At 44.9% G+C, this 23,907-nt stretch overlaps 1 protein-coding gene across 2 annotated transcripts in view; it reads left to right on the forward strand.

Annotated features, from left to right (window-relative positions):
• DNAAF3 (dynein axonemal assembly factor 3) overlaps positions 1-23,907 on the forward strand; it is a 44,181-nt gene that overhangs the window by 11,652 nt on the left and 8,622 nt on the right. The window contains exons 6-9 of one of the 2 annotated variants that reach the window (XM_075605452.1): positions 5,731-5,811; positions 9,529-9,705; positions 18,280-18,402; positions 23,633-23,755. In XM_075605452.1, the coding sequence (XP_075461567.1) occupies positions 5,731-5,811; positions 9,529-9,705; positions 18,280-18,402; positions 23,633-23,755 (504 nt within the window). The remainder of the gene's footprint in view (positions 1-5,730; positions 5,812-9,528; positions 9,706-18,279; positions 18,403-23,632; positions 23,756-23,907) is intronic. The other variant, XM_075605453.1, reaches the window with a different exon arrangement.

A 23,907-nucleotide genomic window follows, 5' to 3' on the forward strand; every position in this document is an offset into this window, starting at 1 on the left:
GGCTGTTGCAGCGTTACTACTGGCCGGGGGCATCCAGTGAGGCGGCAGAGTTCTGCCGATCCTGTGATGCCTGCCAGCGAGTAGGTAAGGCGGGTGACCGTGTGAAGGCACCCCTGAACCCGTTATCGGTAATAGGGGAACCCTTTCAGCGGGTAGCTATGGACCTCGTGGGACACCTCATGGTTCCCAGCTGGTCAGGAAAGCGCTACATTCTCACGGTGGTGGATGTTGCCACCCGGTACCCTGAGGAGGTAGCGCTTGCCAGTATTGATGCTAGGTCAGTAGCTAAAGCTCTGTTAGCCATTTTTTCTAGGGTAGGTTTCCCTAGTGAGATCCTAACCGATCAGGGGTCGCAGTTCATGAGTGAATTGCTCCAGTGTCTCTGGGAGGCGTGCGGGGTGAAGTACCAGCGCACGACCCCTTACCACCCCCAAACCAACGGACTATGTGAGAGGTTCAATGGTACCCTGAAGCAGATGCTGCAAACATTTATAGAAGCAGAGGGAAAAGACTGGGAGATTCACCTGCAGCATTTGCTGTTTGCGTACCGAGAGGTGCCGCAAGAATCCACAGGCTTCTCTCCCTTTGAGCTGCTATATGGTCGCAGGGTACGGGGACCTCTGGACCTATTCCGTGAGGGATGGGAAGGGGAGACTACCACTACTGATGCGTCTGTGCTTCAGTATGTGATAGATCTCAGAGACCGGTTAGAGATGCTCATGGGGTTGGCACAGGACAACCTTAGGGCTGCTCAGAACAAGCAGAAGACTTGGTATGATCAGATATGCCCGTAGCAGAGAGTTCATCCCAGGACAGCAGGTACTTGTTCTCAAGCCCATTCGCGAGAACAAATTAATGGCTGCCTGGTCAGGACCGTATCCGATTCGGTACTACGAAAGATGAATGAGTGCAACTATGTTGTACAGGTAGATCCTGAGACAGGGAGAAATAAGACTTATCACATCAACATGCTGAAGGAGTACATAGCACCGAGTGTGGCGTCGGTGCTGGCCATTTGCAGCCCACCGATGGGGGGTCCAGCGAGCAATGCTCTGCCTGATCTCCTGGGGGAGGCTAGGCAGGGAGGTACCATAGAGCAGGTGGAGATAGGGGCTCAGCTGAGTATCAGGCAGAGAGCAGAAGCCAGGGCTATGCTAGAGAAGTATAGGGCTCTGTTTTCAGACAAGCCAGGGAAGACACACATTGCAGAACACCTAGTGCTGACAGGGGATCTGAGACCTCTGCATAAGCACGCTTATAGAGTGTCAGCAGAGGTGAAGGGCAGTATAGAGAGGGAGGTAGAAGAGATGCTAGCCCTAGGGGTAATTGTGCCGTCCCAGAGCCCTTGGACTTGTCCGGTAGTCCTGGTGCCTAAGAAGGACGGAACCACCCGGTTCTGTGTGGACTACCGGCAGCTCAATGCGGGCACGGTGTCAGATGCCTACCCCATGCCCCGCATGGATGAGTTGTTATATGAACTCGTGGGGGCAAGGTATCTGACGACTATGGATCTCAGTAAAGGGTACTGGCAGATCCCTTTGACCCAGTAGGCTAGAGAGAAGTCTGCATTTATTACCCCAAGTGGCCTCTATGAATTTCAAGTGATGCCATTCAGGATGAAAAATGCACCGGCTACCTTTCAACGCCTGGTCAATCGCTTGCTGGAAGGTATGCAAGGGTTTGCAAGGGCATACCTGGACGACATTGCTGTCTTTAGTAATTCGTGGGACTCACACTTAGTGCATGTAGCTGCGGTGCTAGCCAGGATTAGGGAAGCGGGACTCACATTGAAACCCACCAAGTGCTCAGTAGGGATGGCAGAGGTATTGTACCTAGGGCATAGGGTGGGTGGCGGACATCTTAAGCCAGAACCAGCTAAGGTGGAAGCTATAGTGAAGTGGCCCGTTCCCAAAACCAAGAAGCAAGTCATGGCTTTCCTAGGCACCGCAGGCTACTACAGGAAGTTTGTCCCTCAGTATAGCGCCATTGCCAAACCCCTGACTGACTTGACCCAGAAGCGACAGTCTGTGCTGGTAGTCTGGTCTCCTGCCTGTGAGGTCTCATTTCAGGCATTAAAGACAGCACTAGCCAGCACTCCTATACTTGCTGCTCCAGACTATGCAAAAAAGTTCCTGGTGCAGACTGATGCCTCAGACTTTGGCATTGGTGCTGTACTCAGCCAAGTGGGGGAGGAGGACGATGAGCACCCGGTAGTATATCTAAGCCGCAAACTGCTGCCCAGAGAGGTGGCATATGCCACCATTGAGAAGGAGTGTCTGGCCATAGTGTGGGCTCTAAAGAAGTTACAGCCTTATTTGTATGGCAGACATTTCACAGTAATAACTGACCACAATCCTTTCAGTTGGTTACAGAGGGTGTCGGGGGGAAATGCTAAACTTTTGCGCTGGAGTCTTGCCTTACAGGAGTGGAACTTCACCATCCAGCACAAGAAGGGAAGTGAGCATGGTAATGCTGATGGCCTTTCTCGCCAGGACAGCCGTCAGGACTTACTAACTTCAAGAGCTGGCAGTTCAGCACAGCCACCGGACGGGGTGGTCAGGGCAGTCCCTGCGTCTTGAGTGGGGGAGGTGTGACGGGGAGGAAAGGGTTAATACCTGATTTGCCATGCATTACTGTTGTTGCCCTGTCCCCGCCATTTTTATTCCCCATGTGCAGGCCATTCCCTGTCTGCGAGGGTAAAAGACAAGATGCCTTGCTTGCCATACCCTCTAACCAACACATGATAGAAGATCTTAAATGTAAGGCAGATTGATACTGACAACGTAAAAAGTTCCTTCAAGTCCTGCGCACACGATCAAACCAAACGACGCTGAAGATGACTGAATACACTTCTTCCACAGAGATCAACCTTGTGCCGATGGCAGAGCTCTGTTAAAGGTTACTAGGGAGAATATGGCTGGAATAAACACTCCATCAGCGGAGGAGGAGGAGGAGGACGTTGGCCAACTGGATTTAAATGAACAGCTTGTAAGTTCAAGTGATCAAGAAGATGTTTGTGACTGTTCATCTGAGGATACCAGAATTTGACAAAACAATTATAACAAACCAGTTAAAAAAAATTGTCCTTATTAATTGAAGCAGATATTTTTATTTACCTACCTAAATTACAGTAGTATTGTATTAAAGTTGTATTATAACCCATACAGCTGAAATCTTGTATATTTCACAACAGTTAAAAATCCATGTTTTATTTGTCTTCACTTTTATATATTTTAACATTATTTTAACATTATTTTTAAAATAGCAACCTGTGCTCGAATTGTAGCCGGGTACAAAAACAGAAATGGGAAATAGTAGCCTGGGCTATTATTTGAACATTTGCGGTATTTATTTTTGAAGTCTTATTTACATACCAATTCTTAGCCACTTTTCCCACACAACTGCTCGCAACAAGTGTGGCTCAGCTGTACGCTCTCTTTCAGTTTTCACTATGAAATAAAATCCTGTACACAAACACTTTCTGAACAACTGCCATACATGAGGAAAACCCCTGTTAGGTTTGAAATCTTGTGCACTGTATTTATTGTTCGTTCAATAAAAAGTATCATGCTGTCTATTTTTTTTGTTCTTGTTCACATTGCCTACTGATTCATAACTTTTTCCTCCTTCTGTATTATTATTCGGTGCTATTTTCCTCTCCTATGTTTCATTCCTTCATTCCTTTTTCATGTATTAATTAACTGGTGGAGCTGTGTTTAAATGACCTCCCCAGGCTCTCCCACAAGGACCCTGGGTAACCCTGTGAGTAGTTCTGCGCAGTGTGTGTGCTAATGACTTGCACAAATTTGCTTTTTCACTAATGTCAATGTTTCTGTCTTTTCCCCTTACTTTGTGATCACTTTGTCTCTCTCTTCAGCTTTTCTTTTACACATTAAAGTACCTGTTACGGTCCTTTCATCTTCCTGAGCATGTTGCATAAATGGAGTAAATAAAAAGGCTGTCATCAAAGCTGAATATATCATTTATTGATGTCTTCCATGTTGCTGTTTCACTGTCAAAATGGATCTGCTTTTCTTGCCTTTGATGGAAATTAGAGGGAAAATATTTGAAAGCATTTCATCTGCCTGTGTTGAATTATTAGGGTTAGCATGGTACTATAGCACCCACCTATGCCATTATAGCTGTTAATTTAGTGGTAATGTACCATTTGAATTAGTAGTAGTTGAAACCCTTTGATATATTTTTACAGAAGTTGGTTCCCAGGAAGCAAGATCGTAACTATACCCAAAATGCATTACACTACAGTATGATTGTATGTATGTATGTATGTATGTATGTATGTATGTATGTATGTATACATTTTAAGTTATGGCAGGTGAAAAAGGCAACAAAAAACCTCAACCGTTAGCATATAGCCAATAAAGAATATTACTTGTGAGCACTAGTGATATTGTTTATTGGCTATACGCTAACGGTGGAGGTTTTTTGTTGCCTTTTTCACCTACCATAAATTAAAATGTATGGTAAACCTACCCAGCCTAGAAATATTGCAGAGCAAGTATAAACCAACCTCACACTGATGGTACCCATCAAGGTTGAAACATGTCTGTGAGTGGTTTTACTTGCTTTGCTAGTCCCATGCTGTGCTTAAAAGCGATGCATTAGCTTAAATGGGCTCCATTTGAATGAATTTTCCAGGCAAAAGGCGACACATTTTGTGCTCATTTGCATGTCATTTCCCAGAATCCCTTGCTGCAGTGGGAGCACTGTATGCTAGGTGATAATGGTGAAAGGCAGGGTTGCAGACCTGTCTAAGACATGTGAATGTGCTCACGAGTGATATTCTTTATTGGCTGTATGTATGTAGGCAACTAAAAAATAAATAAAAAAGGCTGTGTGCCATTCTGTTGATGCTGAGTATGTCCGTCATGTCACCTCTTCAATGAAGTGGTTATTTCAGGGAGCACATAATAATGAAACGCATCAAACTTTGCTCCTGTAATCAACACTTTTTTTTCTCTTTTTTGGTATCGATTAAATCCTCCAAGCCTGAAGAACTGTTGTCCTCTGTCTCTTAGAGATTGACATTGAATATTGGAAACAACCTTCTTACATTTAGCAGCAGAGCCAGTTGGTGCTAGAGACAATTCATGCATCACATCAAGGCATTAATATTGGCAGCTTGATACATAGTCACTTTGTTTCTAGTGTCAGGAACCTTATTAGATCTAGAAAGATGTCCCTCTTCAGTTTATCAATAATGGATATTGCACTTTGGGTGCATAAACTCATATGTTTCCCTAACTTTCTTTCCTTTTTTGTCTTAATTCTAATGCTGTTCTGTCTGTACATACAGATGTAGCCAACATTATTGGAAATCGTGGCTCGCTGTTGCGGGATATACACAGCATGCCAGTTGGAGAAGCGGCCAATGTTTTCAGTTGGCCGCGTGCAAATAAGGGGTTGGGTCTATCACGCCATTTCACCCGCGGGAGTGCGCGATGGGTTGCAATATCTGTAGTTCTGTATTTTGCTTATCTGTTGGACCCAAGGATTCATTTTAAAGATCAATGTACCCTAGCTCATGGTAGAACTTGCAAAGCATAAGAATATTAATTGCTTTCTCTCTACTGGAATGATTTTCCATGTACCCGTTATCCATTCAAATAAACCACAAATACCTATCACTTGTAGCAGCTAAATCCCTTTAATTTTGAGTAAAATAAGATTTGCAGAGAAAAACACATAATGATGTTCTTTCATTCTCAGCTGCAGGACTTGTTACTCCAATTGTGTAAATGGATGCTCATGAATCATGAGAGAGGGAAAGAGAGAACAGAACAGCCTGTGGTAAAGCATGGACTTAAAAGCATAATTAGTGTATTATCATAATTTTCTTAAGCATAGACATTCAGGGGGAAATAAGTAGATAATTGAGTGATTTTAAAATGGAAGAAACTGTCCAAAACTAAGATTGCACTTATATCTGTAACAGTGAATACACCTTTTAACAAAATGACATTGAGCAAGTAACAGCCATTTTAAAACCCCTATTTTTTTAAGACGTGATCCTGTCAGAAAGATGCTTTAATCCTACACATTCTGATGCATTTACAGTATGTCATCCTACTCCTTTGTATTTGTGTGTGTATATATGTATGTAGATAGGTGTGTGTGTGTGTGTGTGTGTATGTGTAAACTGACCTGCCACTCCTTTGGACACACACACACACACACATTATGTGGTAATGTTTGTGTAATGCCTGTATGCCCGCAGACCTGGCCAGTCCCCAGTACTGAGGTGGGTAAGGGTATAACACGCACCCACAGCAGTGAGGGCGTGCCAGGAGTGTGGTAATGCGTTGCCGGGCCTGGTAAGAAAGGGTTAACGTATACTTGCAGAGTCCGGGGTGCCAGAGATCGGATAGTAATGTCTGTGTGCCAGAGTTCAAGGATTGGAGAGAGCAGCGTAGTGAAGTCCGTAAACCAAGGTTCAAGGGCAGTAGAAAGCAGAGTAGTCAAATCCAAAGCAGTACACGAGTTCAAGCCAGGGGAATCCAAACAGGGGCAGGGACAGGAACCAGGGCTGAAACAAACAAGGGAGCAAGGCATAGACACTGCACACACAGGAGTCACAGGAAAGCTATGCAGAGCAATGAGTAAGTGGACAGAGTGGGGTTATAAAGGAAGGGGAACCCAATAGGGGAGAGAGGAGGAGCAGAGGGTTGAGTGGACGTTTGCAGGGATAGGTCTGAGAGAGCAGAGGAGGAGACATGGGAATAATTAAGGGATATGGCTTGTAAGTCACGGGGGCGGAGCTGGACGTCAGATAACTGGTGTGTGTGCGCGCGCCCTCTGTAAGGGTACTGTGCGTGTGTCACAGAGCGTGAGGGACGCAGCACCGCGGGGGCGCTCGGCAAAGGGGGCAAGAGGGACGGAGAGGCGGAGGAGCAAGGTAATGTGGAGGCTGGGGGAATAGAGACACGCCGGGTGCCGCGGAGGGGAACCAGTGATCGCGAACGCGCGCGCACATTGCGGAGGACGCGCACGTGACCTGAACGCGCGTCAGGGTATGCCAACCGCGCCGCAGGGGAACGGCCACGAGGGAGCATGTGAGGACACAGGGAAGAGGGAGGGCTAGAGGCAGTGGAAACAGAGGTGACGGGGACACGCTGGGAAGCGCGAGTCCCCTGATCCGTCACAGTTTGGGGTTTCTCAGAGCTTGTTGGGAATCTGTGTGTTTATTAACTATGTGCAGCTGGTCTCGGCTTCTTTTGGAAGGGTAGTGGCCCCTCCCCCCCCCCCAAGGTTTAAGATTGCCCCTCCCCACCTTCCCATTTGGCAGGTCAGTTTCATTTTGCTGGGTTACGACAGATCCAATGCTGATCATTCTTCCTGTAATTATACAGGTAAATAAGAATTTTCACTCATGGAGTGTTAGGACCTGCTAACGGTCATGTCTTGAAAGTGGCAGCAGGCTTAAGACGCTTTGGTCAAAGGGTTAAACTAAATGACCCCTTTTCAAGAGAATATATAGGCACTGTGTATTTTTGTCACATTGGAAGTACCTTTGGGCATCTTTGTTTGTCTTTTGTTGTATACCAGGGGAGCTGTTGTAAGGAATTGCATGCATGCCTCAATACCATCCTTGTGGGTGATGTTGCTGTAAAGGGATTCTACATCCATGGTAACTAGTAGTGTGTTGGTTGGTCATTGGTTGATGTTGTTAAGATTATTGAGAAAATCTGTGGTATCTTGTATGTAGCTGTTGGTGCTTCTGACTAAAGGTTTGAGGATATTCTCCACTAAGCCTGATATTTTTTCAGTGAGTGTATCCATACCTGTTATAATAGGTCTGCCGGTGTTTCCTGGTTTGTGAATTTTGGGATGCATGTACAAGATCCCAACTCTTTGACACCAAAACAAAGGGACTTAATGTGGATATAGGGTTTCTCACACACTATCAGAATTGTTTGTAATCATCCTGCCTGCCTATCTTCTTATCCACACCTTCTTCCCTTCCCTCCCCCCCCCCCCCCAGCATCGCCCTCCCCCTCCATGCCATGCTGTCTCACCCTTCCATGGCTTCAAACACTTTATCACACTACCTTATCTACAGTACATATCTGTTGTCTCTCTTTGGGGTTTTTTTTTCTTTTCTTCCTGCTCTCCCTTACACTATTTTAGCCATATTCCTTTGTTAATCAGTATTGCCGACTTGAGGAAGAGAGGAGAACTCCCGAAAGCTTGTCCTATAACATAAATTGTTAGTCTGAATAAAAAAGGTATCACCTAATACTGAACTATATCAAAAAGCAGAAGCACATGCCCCATAGTGTATTACCATTTAATACATGTATTAGGTTGATGAAACCCTTAACAATGCACACTCACAAACAAAGGTGTTAAAATCGCATAGTAGAAAAACTGATAACAGTTAGGAATCTCTGCTCTACTGTGGCTGCAGGAACGCACCAGAATTAATCACCTCCCTGCTGCAGCCTCCAGTCTGGGCTATGCCCCTGAGGAAGTTGCTTGCCAGCAATGAAACGCGTAGAGCTGTTCTGATTGGTGGTTCCAGTAGTGACGTCATTTGACGTGCTGCATCTAGCCCCGCCCCCCGATCGCAGATAACCTGGTGATCCCCTGCCCAGCTGTCTGTCGATGTACACATCAGCTGCTGAACACAGAGTGCACCACACAGGAGCCCTTCCCCTGCTCCCCGGGGACACTGAATAACATCACAACTGAGCTCAGACTGGAGGCTGCAGCAGGGAGATGATTCATTATGGTTCCAGTGTTTTCCTACAGACACAACAGAGCAGAGATTCCTACCTGTTATCAGGTTTTTCTACTATGCAATTTTAACACCTTAGTTTGTGAGTGTGCACTTTTAAGGTTTTCATCAATGTAATACATGTATTAAATGGTAATACACTATGGGGCATGCGATTCTGCTTTTTGTTTTTTTAGATCACATGGAACTTGGTTTATTCCACAGAAGCTGCTCAGACCCCAGGAATTATTTTGGCCTCTACCCTATATCCTTTTTTCAACTGACCTGGACTTTGTACTGATCAGTATCTCCTACTGCTTTAAGAATACTATTGTTTGTGTAGCTTTTAGCGCTGATTATCTGTTTTTAACCTGCCCAGGTGCTGCTGTAGTAAACTGGATACAAAAATAAAGTTCATAAGAACTCCCGGGTCGTGTGCAAAAGTGTAACAAGTTTATTATAATATCAACAACTAAACATTGATATTATGACAAACATCTAACACCTTTGCACAAGACCCTAGAGTGGCTGTAAATTTTATTTTCCTATATAAATAAATCACACATTTTCATCAATATTAGAATATCAAATGTTAACCAGCCCATTTTCGCTCCTGATTGAAACAATTTAAACTATGTACGTACATTTTAATTGATGCACTAATTATTACAAAACTCATCAGTCAAAACTGCACCTTCTAACAATTAAAAAGTACCATGTGGTGCACACACTGTGCACAGATGATACTTACAAAGGAGCATTTTCTGTAACACATCCTCTTATCTCTGCAGTTCAAAGAAAGAGATCGACTTGAAGCCATTTTTAAGTTCTGGCGAAACGCAGACCCCCAGATTTTCCAGGTTGACAAATTATGGGATATAAGGAACAGGCAGTATCTTGGCAGCAGGTATGACTCCAGGAAGGGAAGTTATGACTGGGACCTATCCATGAAGCTGCATGACAGAGGGGTGAGTTGCTTCCATTCTCTCGTAATCTTGAAGGACACTTTTCATGCATCTGTTAATGCCAATAGGCATACATCAAATTGGGAAATATGTTGTCATAGAGGTTTGTCATGTACGGCACACCTGTGAGTACGTGACCTGTATATGGGACAAGGGTTAATACACACGCTACAGTATCCATCTGATTTACTTTTCTCCACGCATGGACCCTCAAATGAATAATATCTCCCCTCAAACCATCCCAATACGCTATCTGTCATGAGCTGCACACTTGTGAGCACGTGACTTATATATGCAACTAGGGTTAATACACACAGCCAACTCGCTGCCTTACCTTTCTCCTTCTCAAGGTACTTAAAATAAGCTAATATTTACACAGATACCCAGTAAGCTCATATAAACCCCAAAAATTACCACACAAAAAAAATATATATATCGGTTATCCGACACAAAGCGTTACTCAAAATGGCGTCGGATAGCGAAGCGTTGTAAAGCGAATCACATTTTCCCATAGGAACACTGTTTAAATTAAACGTTCCGTTGCTGAAGGCATTTTTAATGCTAAAATACACAAATATTTTACTCAAGCAATAAGATTATGCAGCACACACACAAAGTATGATGTAAAGATTCTATTTATTAAATCCAGAACTGTATAATAAAACTGTTAGACATGTTTAAAGGCCTAAATACACCACTAAACCTTCACACAGACTGATCTGGATGATTTCCCTGGCTGCAGCCTTCTGATTGACATAATGTTACAACTTTGCAAAGCGTCGTAAGAGCGTCGGATAAGCCATTTTGGCGTCGTAAAACCGCCCATAGGGATGCATTGGACAGCGTCGGATAAGCCATTCGTCGTAAAACGAGGACTTACTATATATGTATACGTATATAAGTGTCACATGGAGTGCTACTGAGCGTGGCACTGTATAAACAAAGCAAAAAGGGAGCCCAGAGCTGCTTCCAATATGACAAAAATACACAGTGAAATATATATATATATATATATATATATATATATATATATATATATATATATATATATATATATAGTGCTTGACAAATCACCCACAAATCTACTCGCCGAACCAAAAAATCTACTCGCCACCTAGTCCCGCCCAACCCCGCCTTTAGTCCCGCCCCTAGTCCCGCCCCCAACCCCGCCTCTAATCCCGCCCCCAGCCTCGCATTTAAAAAAACCATAAATGAAATAAATTGAATAAATTCCTAGTAAGAACATTCGTTTTTGACATAAGTTTATTTATTGTATTACATTATACTACAATTAGTCCTTGTGTATAAATGTCAAATCTAGAAAAAAAGCCAGATGTGAATGACTAGTTTCCTGAACCCCTTAACCAGTGTCTGGACGTCCCCACTTCACAATATTTAAAGCAGCAATCCCGCCTGGGATCTTACCTGATCTGCAGTCCATCAATGTCCAGGTACCCTCATTCCCGCAATGTTATACATTGGAGGGGATGTGTTCCCTACCTGTCTTCTGGGTTAGGGGGGTTCCGATGTCTCCCGTGTGAAGCTTGAGTCAGATCTGGAAGAAAGCAGTATAGGTTATTTCGGTGTAGTGTAGGGCAGTTAAGATATACAGGGTAAATAAGATATCCAGATCCAGATTGTGAGACAGAGAGACAGAGAGAGAGGGTGAGAGAGATGGAGAGAGAGGGTGAGAGAGATGGAGAGAGAGGGTGAGAGAGATGGAGAGAGAGGGTGAGAGAGACGGAGAGAGAGGGTGAGAGAGACGGAGAGAGAGAGACGAAGAGAGAGGGTGAGAGAGACGGAGAGAGAGGGTGAGAGAGACGGAGGGGTGACTGGGTGGGGTGATTGATTGGGGGGTGGGGTGATTGGGGGGGTGGGGTTATTGTGGGGGTGGGGTGATTGGGGGGGGGGTGATGGGATGTCTGACTTGGTGGGGATTACTGACTGTCTGACTGGGTGGGATGACTGGGCAGGGGGTGGGATGACAGACTATGACTGACTTTTGACTGACTGGGTGGGGGGGTGACTGACTTTTGACTGACTGGGTGGGGGTGGGGTGACTGACTTTTGACTGACTGGGTGGGGGGGATGACTGACTGACTGGGTGGGGGGTGACTGGGTACCTCTGGTGTCCTACACGTTCTCTCTCTCTCATACACACACACACACATACACACTCTCTCATACCCATACACACACTCTCTCATACCCATACACACACTCTCTCATACCCATACACACACTCTCTCATTCCCATACACTCTCTCCCTCTCTCTCGTATACCCCTCTCTCTTTCTCCCATACCCCTCTCTCTCTCTCTCTCTCTCTCTACCATACCCCCCCCTCTCTCTCTCTACCATACCCCCCCCTCTCTCTCTCTCCCATACCCCTCTCTCTCTCTCTCTCTCTCCCATACCCCTCTCTCTCTCTCTCTGTCCCATACCCTCTCTCTCTCCCATACCCCTCTCTCTCTCTCTCTCTCTCTCTCTCTCCCATACCCCTCTCTCTCTCTCTCTCTCTCTGTCCCATACCCTCTCTCTCTCCCATACCTCACACACACACACACACACACACACACACACACACACACACACACACACACAGAGAGAGAGAAACACCCTGCTACTACCTCCCGCCCCGCGTGGGCAGCGGGAGCACCGGAGGGAGGGGAGAGAGACACCCGAGCCGGGCGGGCACCGGAGGGAGGAGAGACACAAGCCGCGCGGGCACCGGAGGGAGGAGAGACACAAGCCACGCGGGCACCGGAGGGAGGAGAGACACAAGCCGCGCGGGCACCGGAGGGAGGGGGGAAAGACACGAGCCGCGCGGGCACCGGAGGGAGGGGGGAGAGACACAAGCCGCGCGGGCACCGGAGGAAGGGGGGAGAGACACGAGCCGCGCGGTCACCGGAGGGATGGGGGGGAGAGACACCCGAGCCGCGTGGGCAGCGGGAGCACCGGAGGGAGGGGGGAGTGACACCCGAGACGCACGGGCAGCGGGAGCACCGGAGGGAGGGGGGAGTGACACCCGAGCCGCGTGGGCAGAGGGAGCACCGGAGGGAGGGGGGAGTGACACCCGAGACGCACGGGCAGCGGGAGCACCGGAGGGAGGGGGGAGTGACACCCGAGCCGCGTGGGCAGCGGGAGCACCGGAGGGAGGGGGGAGTGAAACCCGAGCCTCGCGGGCAGCGGGAGCAACGGAGGGAGGGGGGTGAAAAACCCGACCCACGCGGGCAGCACCGGAGGGAGGGGGGTGAAGCACCCGAGCCGCGCGGGCAGCGGGAGTACCGGAGGAAGGGGGGAGAAACACCAGAACAGTACAGTATATATAAATATTTATTACAGTGCATTAAATTCCCCCCCACCTCAAGCATCTGTCCACAATCCTCTCCATGACCGGATCAGTGCAGGTCTTGTAAGCAGGAGGTGACACAATTATACAGGAGGATATATAGGAGGAGGAGCAGCAGATGCACGCGCGCGCGCACCCCCAACCCCCCCCCCCCCATTACTTACCCGTGCAGAGAAGGAAGGGCGGTTTGAAGTCCTGGCAACTCCAAGCCGCGTCACAGCCAGAGGGTTTTTTTTTTTTTTCGAGCAGGGGATTTTGTTTTTGCAGAGCAGGGGAAAAGCTACTGGCCACGAGCCAATATCCGATCGCAGCTGGCGAGTTGGCGACCGGGTTTGTCGAGCACTGTATATATATATATATATATTTGCATGTCATTTCCCAGAATCCCTTGCTGCAGTGGAAGTGCTGTATGCTGGGTGATAATGGGGAAAGGCGGGGTTGCAGACCTGCCTAAGACATGCAGATGAGCATACAGTTATATTTGCATATTTGCTTTCCTGTGGAGGGTTTTTGTCACTTTTTTTACTCACCATAACTTAACTCAGTATTATGGTTTAGCCTATCCCATAGCCTCTCTTGCATTCCCAGTAAAATCAACCCCACACTGATGAGACCCATCAAGGTCGAAACAGCTGTCTGTGGGTGGTTTTCTGGGTATGCACCTTAACCCTGGCTGTGCTCAAAGCTGTGACCATGCAGCAAGCTTAAGCCTATAGGGAACCATGTTAAAAATGGTTATTGAGGCAAAAAGTGACACTGTGTGCTCATTTGCATGTCATTTCCCAGAATCCCTTGCTGCAGTGGAAGTGCTGTATGCTGGGTGATAATGGGGAAAGGCGGGGTTGCAGACCTGCCTAAGACATGCAGATGAGCATACAGTTATATTTGCATATTTGCTTTCCTGTGGAGGGTTTTTGTCACTTTTTTTACTCACCATAACTTAACTCAGTATTATGGTTTAGCCTATCCCATAGCATCTCTTGCATTCCCAGTAAAATCAACCCCACACTGATGAGACCCATCAAGGTCGAAACAGCTGTCTGTGGGTGGTTTTCTGGGTATGCACCTTAACCCTGGCTGTGCTCAAAGCTGTGACCATGCAGCAAGCTTAAGCCTATAGGGAACCATGTTAAAAATGGTTATTGAGGCAAAAAGTGACACTGTGTGCTCATTTGCATGTCATTTCCCAGAATCCCTTGCTGCAGTGGAAGTGCTGTATGCTGGGTGATAATGGGGAAAGGCGGGGTTGCAGACCTGCCTAAGACATGCAGATGAGCATACAGTTATATTTGCATATATATATATATATATATATATATTTTGGAGAAACAAGAGAAAAAGCGCCCGATCCATGTGTAAAATCTGTTAACAAAATTTTAATAAAAAATCACAAGACAAATGCACACTCACAATTTGTCAATGCAAATTAAGTATTGTATGGGTAAACCCATGCGCCAACAAGTAGCTGCTCGCCGAATGTTTACTTCAGTACATCAGACCTCACTGCTACCGGTGCATCACAGTCAGATGTCCCTCCAGAAATTCAGGTATACAGTCTGTTGTTCCAGCATTAGATGCTGTGTGTGGCTCAGGGAACGTCCTCCCTCTCCTGGCAGCAGACGCACAAGCTATTCCACCAAACGTAGCTCCTTGAAACCACGTGCCCTACGTGTACGCGTTTCTTCCGATTGACGGATTTCACCAATACTTATGACTACCATCTGAGTTCCTATATATATTTTATAATAATACATTTTTACAATTGTTTTATACGGGTCATCTGTTCTAACATTTGTTGTGGTTTGTTTGTTGTCAGGAGTCTACTGTGGGGCTAGTACACACCCAGGCGCTGTTGAATCTTTCAATTAATAAATATATATATATATATATATCTGACCAACACAAAATTAAGTAGCGCTCAGGTGGATAATAGTGAATATATATAGAATAATGATAATAAATTATATGAATCAATAAAAATCAACACACTATTAACTACATATAACTTCAAACCATAAAGTGATAGTGAAAAAAACAAAGTCCAAAATAAATGTTCCACTTGAAAAATCCAGAGAGATAAAGGTCCCAATTGATGATCCAGGGAGCGTCTTTGCAGCTTCAGATAAAAGTGGTATAGCCAACCACTATGAATCTAAGAACAAAAAACAAACAGAAGCGCAATCTCCATAGCATGTAACTGTTTAAACAAAAGAATACATTTATTAAAAAACTGCAGCCCAAAGGAAATGCACTTACAGGATTAAAAAAAAGCAACCATGTGGGAGAGAAGTCTCTGTGTAGTCATCTGCAGGGGTGAGAGGATACTAGGTAGGCAAGGTATATCTGCACAGCTTGTAGCCACCACCAACTCCTGTCACAAGTCGGCGCCAGGAGACTGAGTCAATCAGTGCCTCCACGTCCTCTGCTCCTGCATAAGATAGTTGCCAGCACTTGAAAATGCAGCTAGTAAGATCGCAGGGACGCCCAGGACTCAGTGTAGACACACCCACAGCGCGATGACGTCACCAACCCTACGCGATGACGTCACACAAAGGCAACTTCGTCAGGGAATGATGGTCATCATGTACTCTTTTGTTTAAACAGTTACATGCTATGGAGCTTGCGCTTCTGATTGTTTTTTGTTCATATCTCTCTATCTATATATATCTATATATATCTATATCTCTTGGAAAAAAGGGTAATTTAGTTTAACCCTTTGGCCAAAGCATTATAAGCTTGCGATTTCTGGTCATGCCTTGAAGTGGCTCGCAGGCTTATAATGCTTTGGCCAAAGGGTTAAACGAAATGACCCCTTTTTCAATAGATACAGCTGAACCCCATTATAACGCGGCCTTGGGGTCCACCCGATACGACCGCATTATAACCGGGATTGTGCAAAAAAAATGGCAGCCGCAATCACGAGTTCCACGTCTGCTGGAGGGGGAGAGCTGGGGTAGCTCTCCCTGAACCTGGCATCGCAGCAGCAGCACCCCCTCCCCCCCCCCACGCAGCACTTACCTACATGGGATGTGATGTGCAGGAAGGGGGGATGTGCAGGGGGGGTGATGTGCAGGGAGGGGGGGGGATGTGATGGGCAGGGGGGATGGGATGTGATGTGCAGGGGAGTTTTTTTTTAAATTTTGCTTTTAAAAAAACGGGCGCCACGCTCACACCGCGTTTTAAGCGGATCCGCGTATTGCGCTATAACGGGGTTGAGTTGTGTCTCTCTCTCTTCTCTCTCTTCTATCTCTTCTCTCTCCTCTCTCTCTCTGTGTTTTATTAGTTAATATTTACCCTTAATCCGTTACAATATATATTTATCCGCTGCTGCCACCACCAAAGAAATATCAAATAAATTATTTGCAGCGTTTCCGGTCCTTGTTTATTAAGAAAAACTATGTACGTAACACAATCTGTTGTAGCAAAATGTGTCTGAAAAATGTAATTGAATCACTACAAAGCGTGCAACAGTTCAATCAGAGCCCAAAGTATTACTTATTAAAGTTCAGCTTTAATATACAAAAATACAGTGCTTAAGTTACAGAAAAGGATTATTACAAGAACATACTGTTATAATAAACGCAGATCGGTGCATCAAAATAAAAGACATACAAAGAATCTAACTTATATTATCATCTAACATTGATCAGATCTTTTCCCAAAGGTTCTTGAGTGGAAATTGAAATTTCACATGCTCCATCATGGATACTTCCGTAGTTGAAATCTACTTTTTCTATTGACACATGCAAGTTTTTATACCAAAAGCCTTCCATTGAAAACAGAAGCCCACCTTTCTGTGTTTTCAACCCACCCCTTTCATTAATCAGCTAATGACAGTTTTACGACTTCAAAGACAAAACACGTCTTTGCACTTTAAAGTTTGCCTCAATATATAAAATATTTCATAACTTTGTTTTTAGAATACTTAGATACACGCCATCATCACTGTTGCATCTGTGTACTTAGCATACATGCCGGCATATCAAATATGACCATAAGACTTCTATTTTTTTCAGGAGGAAAGTAAAAAATTATACATCGAAACTCCTGGGTTTTTTTTATGTATAATTTGATTCTTACAATCGTAATGGTTACAAATATCTATTCGTTGTTCTTGTATATTGCTGTCAGACCCAGGATATCTTCATATTTATTAAATGTACTCTTTCTGGAATACCTTCGTAGCCACGCACTCTGGTATTTGCAGATACCCTTAAGAATGCATTTCAAGGTATATTTAAAAGGGTCCTGTTTAAACAGATGCCCTTATCTCTGGATGCCGTCAGTCCTAAAGAACCTATAAAACACAGGCCTTATGTAGTTTGACAGGCCATAACAACAATTCTTGTAATTTTGAGACGATTTGTAACCAACAGTAACCTCTCGTGGGCCAGACTGATTAAAAAACGTAATCATTTCTGCCATATTCATTACACAGGTGGAAGCAGTTACATAGGCCAACATTTAAAGTTATCGATTCCAACAATCAAATCATGCTTTTTCTTTACAGGGTTGCATGGTTTCATGTTCCTTCATCCTTCCATGTGACACCAATAAATGGCCTTGTTTACTGTTATGTACATGTGGGCCCTTGTCACATGCTATGAAGATGCCTTTCTCTTGCTGGGAATTGGTTCAGCCATAAACAAATAAATGGAGCTAACATTTTTCTATCTTAGGAAAGATGGCTTCAAGGCATAGTTTTTGATGACAAAAATTATTTGTATTTCTCATTTGGAGAGACGGTCACTCTAATAAACAGTCAGCATTTACTGATTTATTCTGTCAGCAAACTTCTCAAGTAAAACATTGCAAAATATTTTTAAGAACCTGAGGAAAATGGACTCGAGGTTCCTAAAATGTATAATATTTTACTAAGGAGTGTGTGTCACTCCAATTGAGTATATGTAGCCAACGATATTACACCCATTAACACGTCAGTTGTAAAAAAACAACATGTTAAATGACACCCGACAGCTCGTCAACATTTGTTTCAAAAGTGCTGTGTCAAGTCCCACGTTAAATGTGAGTGTGGAGTCAGTGAGTGCAACAACGTTGGCTACATCTTTAACGAAGCCCGGGAGGTAGTGTGATGGAAAGGTGATACCTATCATGTTCTGGGATATTAACTCGAGTCTTAACAGCAGATTGTGTGATTTGTGAGCTCTTCGTTTTGAATTATTTCTGACATGGCATACTGCATTCTCTTTATCCTTCTTTTTTTAGGCTGGCGTGATTAACAACCGAGAATATTCCCGCTGGAGAGAAAAAGGGGTAGCATTTGAGATACGTGAAGGAATCTATGATGTTCCCAACAAATGTCTTGCATCTGGTCTGATTATGAGACATGTGAGTATTTGTAGTATATAATAATAATAGCATGTTCTTGTATAGCGCTACTAGTTTTACGTAGCGCTTTTCAGAGACATTTTGCAGGCACAGGTCCCTGCACTGTGGATCTTACAATCTATGTGTTTGGTGTCTGAGGCACAGGGAGATAAAGTGACTTGCCCAAGGTCACAAGGAGCCGACACCTGGAATTGAATCAGGTTCCCCTGCTTCAAACTCGGTGCCAGTGTCTTTACTCACTGAGCCACTCCTTCTCCCAATATGGCTATTTCCTGCTTTATCCCCCACCCAAATGGACCATGGTTAAGACAAGACAGAACATCAGATAACATTTCCCCTAAATTAAACAACTCCACACGTAATGCAGATGATATTAAAAAAGGAGATGTTATTATTTCAGGCCCAGCAAGTTTGATGTCGGATACACTACTTTAAACATTCGCTTAAGTGATCTTTGAGGTTTTGGAAGATCTGTATATTACTATTTCATTGATAAAGAACTATTGTATTGACTATTTAAGAGGTATCCTAACCTACAACAAATCTATACTTCTACAGGATGGGTATGGCTGTTAGAACTTTGAAAGTACCTGAGGCATAGGGAAGCAAGTAATTAGAGTGTATCTATCTGTCTGTCACGTTTTGATTCAAAGCAACTAATGTTATTCATCTAAAAATACAAATTTGAAAGCAAAAAAAAAAAAAATTGGCTCTCTTTCTCCACCTAAAAATATGTGCTTCATATTCAGGCTACTGTAGGTGAATGACACAATCAGTGAATCAATGACTCTGCTGCCCAAAACTGAGTTTAAGTACCAGGCATAATAAAAATTCGATGCAAAATAATGTGGCTTGTTCCAGCACTTTGGACATACTGTATATGTTCCAATTCCAGAAGCACTTTCCCAGAGCTTCAGTAACAAGATGTTCTTTATGCAAATGTATGCCTACTAATTGGGCAGAAGGACTTCATATAAATGTCTAAATCTCTTAAGCAGATGGTAAGGGAATACACAGAAGGGATCCCTTAAACCAACCACCTGTGCTCTTAATGGGTTTTTTTTTTTTTTTAAATAAAATAAAGCTTGTTGCTTCCAGAGCACTGACAAACCAATCACCAGCCTCTTCTATTCCTCCCCTTAATTAGAAAAGTAATATCTAAAAGCTATCACCGTGCGGATAAACCACATGCCAGAAATACCAGTTGTAGTGGTACATGTTTATGTTGCAACTATTGTTCTCAGCTACCAATCTGCTGAAACTCTAGCAGCGGTGCGCAAACTCCCCGCGCCTGCGCCCCCCAACCAGCTCCCTCAGTCGCGACCGCCCTCGCGTCTATTGATGCGTCAAATGATGCTGCTGGGTCATGTGACCCGCTGCGTAATTTGGCGTCACGTCTCCATGACAAAGGGCGTCATTTGATGCCGCGTTGTGATAGAGACGCGTTACCAGAGCCTGGTAAGTAATTTTACAGAGGCCTCGCATTCTCAGTGCGGGGCCTTTGTAAACGCGCACCCCCCAGTTTGCGCACATTTTCAACCTATTTTTTGGTTTAAGCAGCCGTTCAGGCAATATCCTACGTGTGGTTTGTTTTTGTTTTTTGTTTGTTTTTTGTTTTGTTTTTTTTGTTTTGTTTTTTTTTAATAAATCAGTTCTATACTATGAGAAAATACTTGTAGCATTTAAAAAAAATGTTTTAAAGACATTTTTTAATGTTTCTAATGTAGGAAGCATTTTCAAAGTGACAGCCCCCTCCCCCTTCTGATAGGCTCTGGCTCTTGAGCTCCGCCCTCTCTCTAGCAGTGCACCAATTGTAGCTAGTAACTGCCCAGTCAATCATATTTCAGGACTACATTGCCCAAAATGCTGAATTAAATAATCCGGAGCAAGCGATTGATTAGTCAATTACAGGAGAACGGATCGATCTGCAGCTTAGCTAATCACTTGTCAGTGTGCAGATTGTATTGATGCACATATTGAATGGGGGAAAAAATATATATATTTTGTTAAACAGCAGCTTGAACTGCAGCTTTAAGGAACCCTATAATTAGATTGTGAAATTCTGGGGAACTCCAACACTTACCCCTCCCCCAGCCCATCCCGCTCTTCCCCCCTTGCATTTTTCCCCCTTCTCTCTTTTCCCCTTGCACTCTGCACAAGCGCGTGCAGACACTCACACACACACACACACACACACACACACACACACACACACACACACACACACACCTTTACGGCCCACAGTTCTCTCCTGTTAGCTGGAAGTTGAACGCGACTTCCGGCGCCGATAGGAGCAGGAAGAAGAAGAATCGCAGGGACCGGGTGGTTGCTACTGAGCTAGGGTACCGCAGGGCCACTGCTGCATGAGGTGTCGCCGCGCTGCCAGGCCCGGGAGAGCTGGGAGAGTTGTCCAAGCTATCCCCCCCAGATATCCCCCAGGGGTTCCATGAGAACCATTCAAGGGAGATAGCTGGGACAACTTTCCCAGCTGTTCCTGGCCTGGAGGCACGGCGACAACCCACGCAGCAGTAACCTAGGGCCTCTGACAGAAGGTAGAGGTGTCCCGGGCCTGGTGGCGGTGGGGGCCCGGCCATATAAAGAACACCCCCACTCCCCCAATACATATATTTTTTTAAACAGACTTACCTTGTGGATGGTCTGCGGGGAGCCCGTTCATCTGGCACTGCAACTTGGGACCGACCTCTGGCCAGGCCCAGCTGCCAGTCCTCTCCCGGTCGGGCCCCGGCTCTCTCTCAGACGCTGGCCTCTATCACTGTCCCACGGCGATGGGCCTTTGTGACGTCAGCGCGCCGGATGTAGGCTTAGCGCGCAATGACATGCAGGGAGACCCGACGCACGCTAGCTCGGCGTGGGACAGTGATAGAGACCTACAGTGAGTGAGAGCCTGGGCCCAGCCGCGAGAGGATCGGCAGCCAGGCCTGGCCAGAGGTCGGGCCCAACTTGCAGTGCCGGACGAACGGGCCCCCCGCAGACCATCCACAAGGTAAGTGTTTTAAAATATATATGTATTATAGGGTGGGGGGTCTTGTTTATATGTATTGGAGAGTGGGGGAGTCTTTTTAATATGTATTTGGGGGATGGGAGTTTTGTTTTTATGTATTGGGGGTGTGGGGGGTCTTTAAAAAGTATTGGGGGGGTCTTTTTAAGGTGTATTGGGAGTGGGGGGCTTTTTAAAATGTATTAGGCTAGTGGGAGGCTTTTTAAAAGGTGGGCTTTTTAAAATATATTGGGGGAGTGGGGGGCTTTTTAAAATGTATTTGAGTCTGGGGCTTTTTAAATTGTATTGGGCAAGTGGGTTTTTTTTCTAAATATATTGAGGGGGAGTGGGTTTATATGTATTTAGTGGCGGGATGGGGAGAGAGGGGGTGAGGGAGTGTGAGGAAAAGAGGGAGTAAAAATGAGTAAGAATGAGATGCAGGGGAGAGGTACATGCAAGGCGGGAGGGGAGGTGATTGAGTAAGACGGAGTGAGCCGGAGGGGGAGAAATAGATAGGAAGAGGGTGGGAAATAGAGGCGACTCATAAGGTGTGAAATGGGGGGGGGGGCGCAATACCGCCGGGGTGGGGGGGGGGGGGCGGACGTAACTCTAGTCCTGGGCCCGGGAAATCTGTCTGCTGCCCTGCCGGCGGCTTCCTAGCTCAGCAGCCGCCCGGTCACTGCGACCCTTTCTCTCTCTGCTCCTGTCAGAGCTAGAAGTTGTGTTCAACTTCCGGCTGACAGGAGGAGGGAGCTACGGACCACAAAGGTGTGTGTGTGCGCGCAAGGGAAGAAGAGAGAAGGGGGAAGCGTGCAAATGGGGAAGAGAGAAGGAGGAAGAGTGCAAGGGGAAGAGGAACCTAAGTTGAAAATTACTGCTCCATAAAGTGGCATGAAGCTATTGATAGTGTGTTGCTATTTAAAGAGCAATCTGTTAATTTTAATATAGCACATATTTACTCAAGGTACCTCTTGTATTCATAAATGTCTAATCTACTTTCTTATCAAATACCATTTGGTAGAATCTCTCGATCTTTTCAGAGACTGAATTACCTTCCAGTCATTTGAAACATATCCTTGATTAGCAGGGCTCTTCAATGAATTTACAAGGGCATACTTAAGCACAATTTCTAAGACATACCAGTAATAACTATTATTATTATTATTATTTTATTGCTACTCCTTATTGTATGGTAATGCACTAAATTGCTCTATTTTGCAACTCGCAGCCCCATCGAATAAAATTGCATGATAACACATTAAAGCTCATGCCATCTGTAATGCATGAGTTAACGCAGGGGTGGTCAACTCTAGTTCTCAAACTGAACCCCCCTCCCCCAGCTTCAGCACACGTGGTTCAATCAGAGACTCATTGAGCCACCTGTGCTGAAGCAGGGATATCCTGAAAACCTGACCTGTCGGGGAGGCTTGAGGACTGGAGTTGAGCACCCCTGCGTAAACAGATACAATAACGTTGGCTACATCTGTACATATGTAATGAACAAAATAAACAGACTGTCATGGAATACTTTTTGAGGGGACATTTGGTTGTTTAACACACATTCCCAGCTAGCTCAAACTCCTACACCCACCACATCACGAATATATATTTATGTCAAAAAGAGTGCTACTGGGCGTGGCAAATGTATACAACAAAAGACAGGGGTGCCCAATGCTACATCCAATTGACAAAACGTATAAAGTTTAAATACTTCAATACTGTAATAATAATATTTACTTCGTTATTTAGTTAAACACTTTGGCCAAAGCGTCATAAGCCTGCATACCACGTCAAGGTATAACCAAAATTAATGCAGGTCTTTTCACTTTGCTGCAAAGAACAGAATCTACTATGGCTCTTTCCCATTATACAGAGGTAAAGGGACGGGTTCACAGTGTAGGGCAGGACCTGCATTAATTTTGGTTATACCTTGACGTGGTATGCAGGCTTATGACGCTTTGGCCAAAGGGTTTAACTAAATAACCACTGTAAATATTATTATTATTATTGAATTATTTAAACTTTATACTTATTACTTTATATGTTTTGTCAATTGGATGTAGCATTGGGCACCCCAGTCTTTTGTTGTAGACATTTTGTTGTTGTTAGTGCAAATATTAAATAATTACTTTTCTGTAAATATTAATTCTGTAATTAATTATTTTTAACTAGTTAAAGTGTCTAATTACTACTTGCTGCTTTAAATGTTTTTGTAATGCTTGTTGGTCCTAGAAAGGTGAGAAGGTGCCTGCCAGAGGTTACTGGGGAGACATCGCTACTGGCCCTTTCATGGCCTTTGGAATTGAAAGTGAAGAGGAGAGCTTGCTAAAAACAGCAAACGGTATTCATGTGAAGGTACAGTATTGTCATCTGTGTTTCTGGGGAAAAAAGAACATGACCCCAAACCTCCAAAGCTGTGACAACTCTTAAAACTGACTGAATGGATGTTAACTGCAAAACTCTCCCTTAGGCCTCGGCCATAGAGGAAGCGTGCGCATTGGCGCGGC

The sequence above is a fragment of the Ascaphus truei genome, chromosome 6, assembly GCF_040206685.1.
Source record: "Ascaphus truei isolate aAscTru1 chromosome 6, aAscTru1.hap1, whole genome shotgun sequence".
Lineage (NCBI taxonomy): Eukaryota > Metazoa > Chordata > Amphibia > Anura > Ascaphidae > Ascaphus > Ascaphus truei.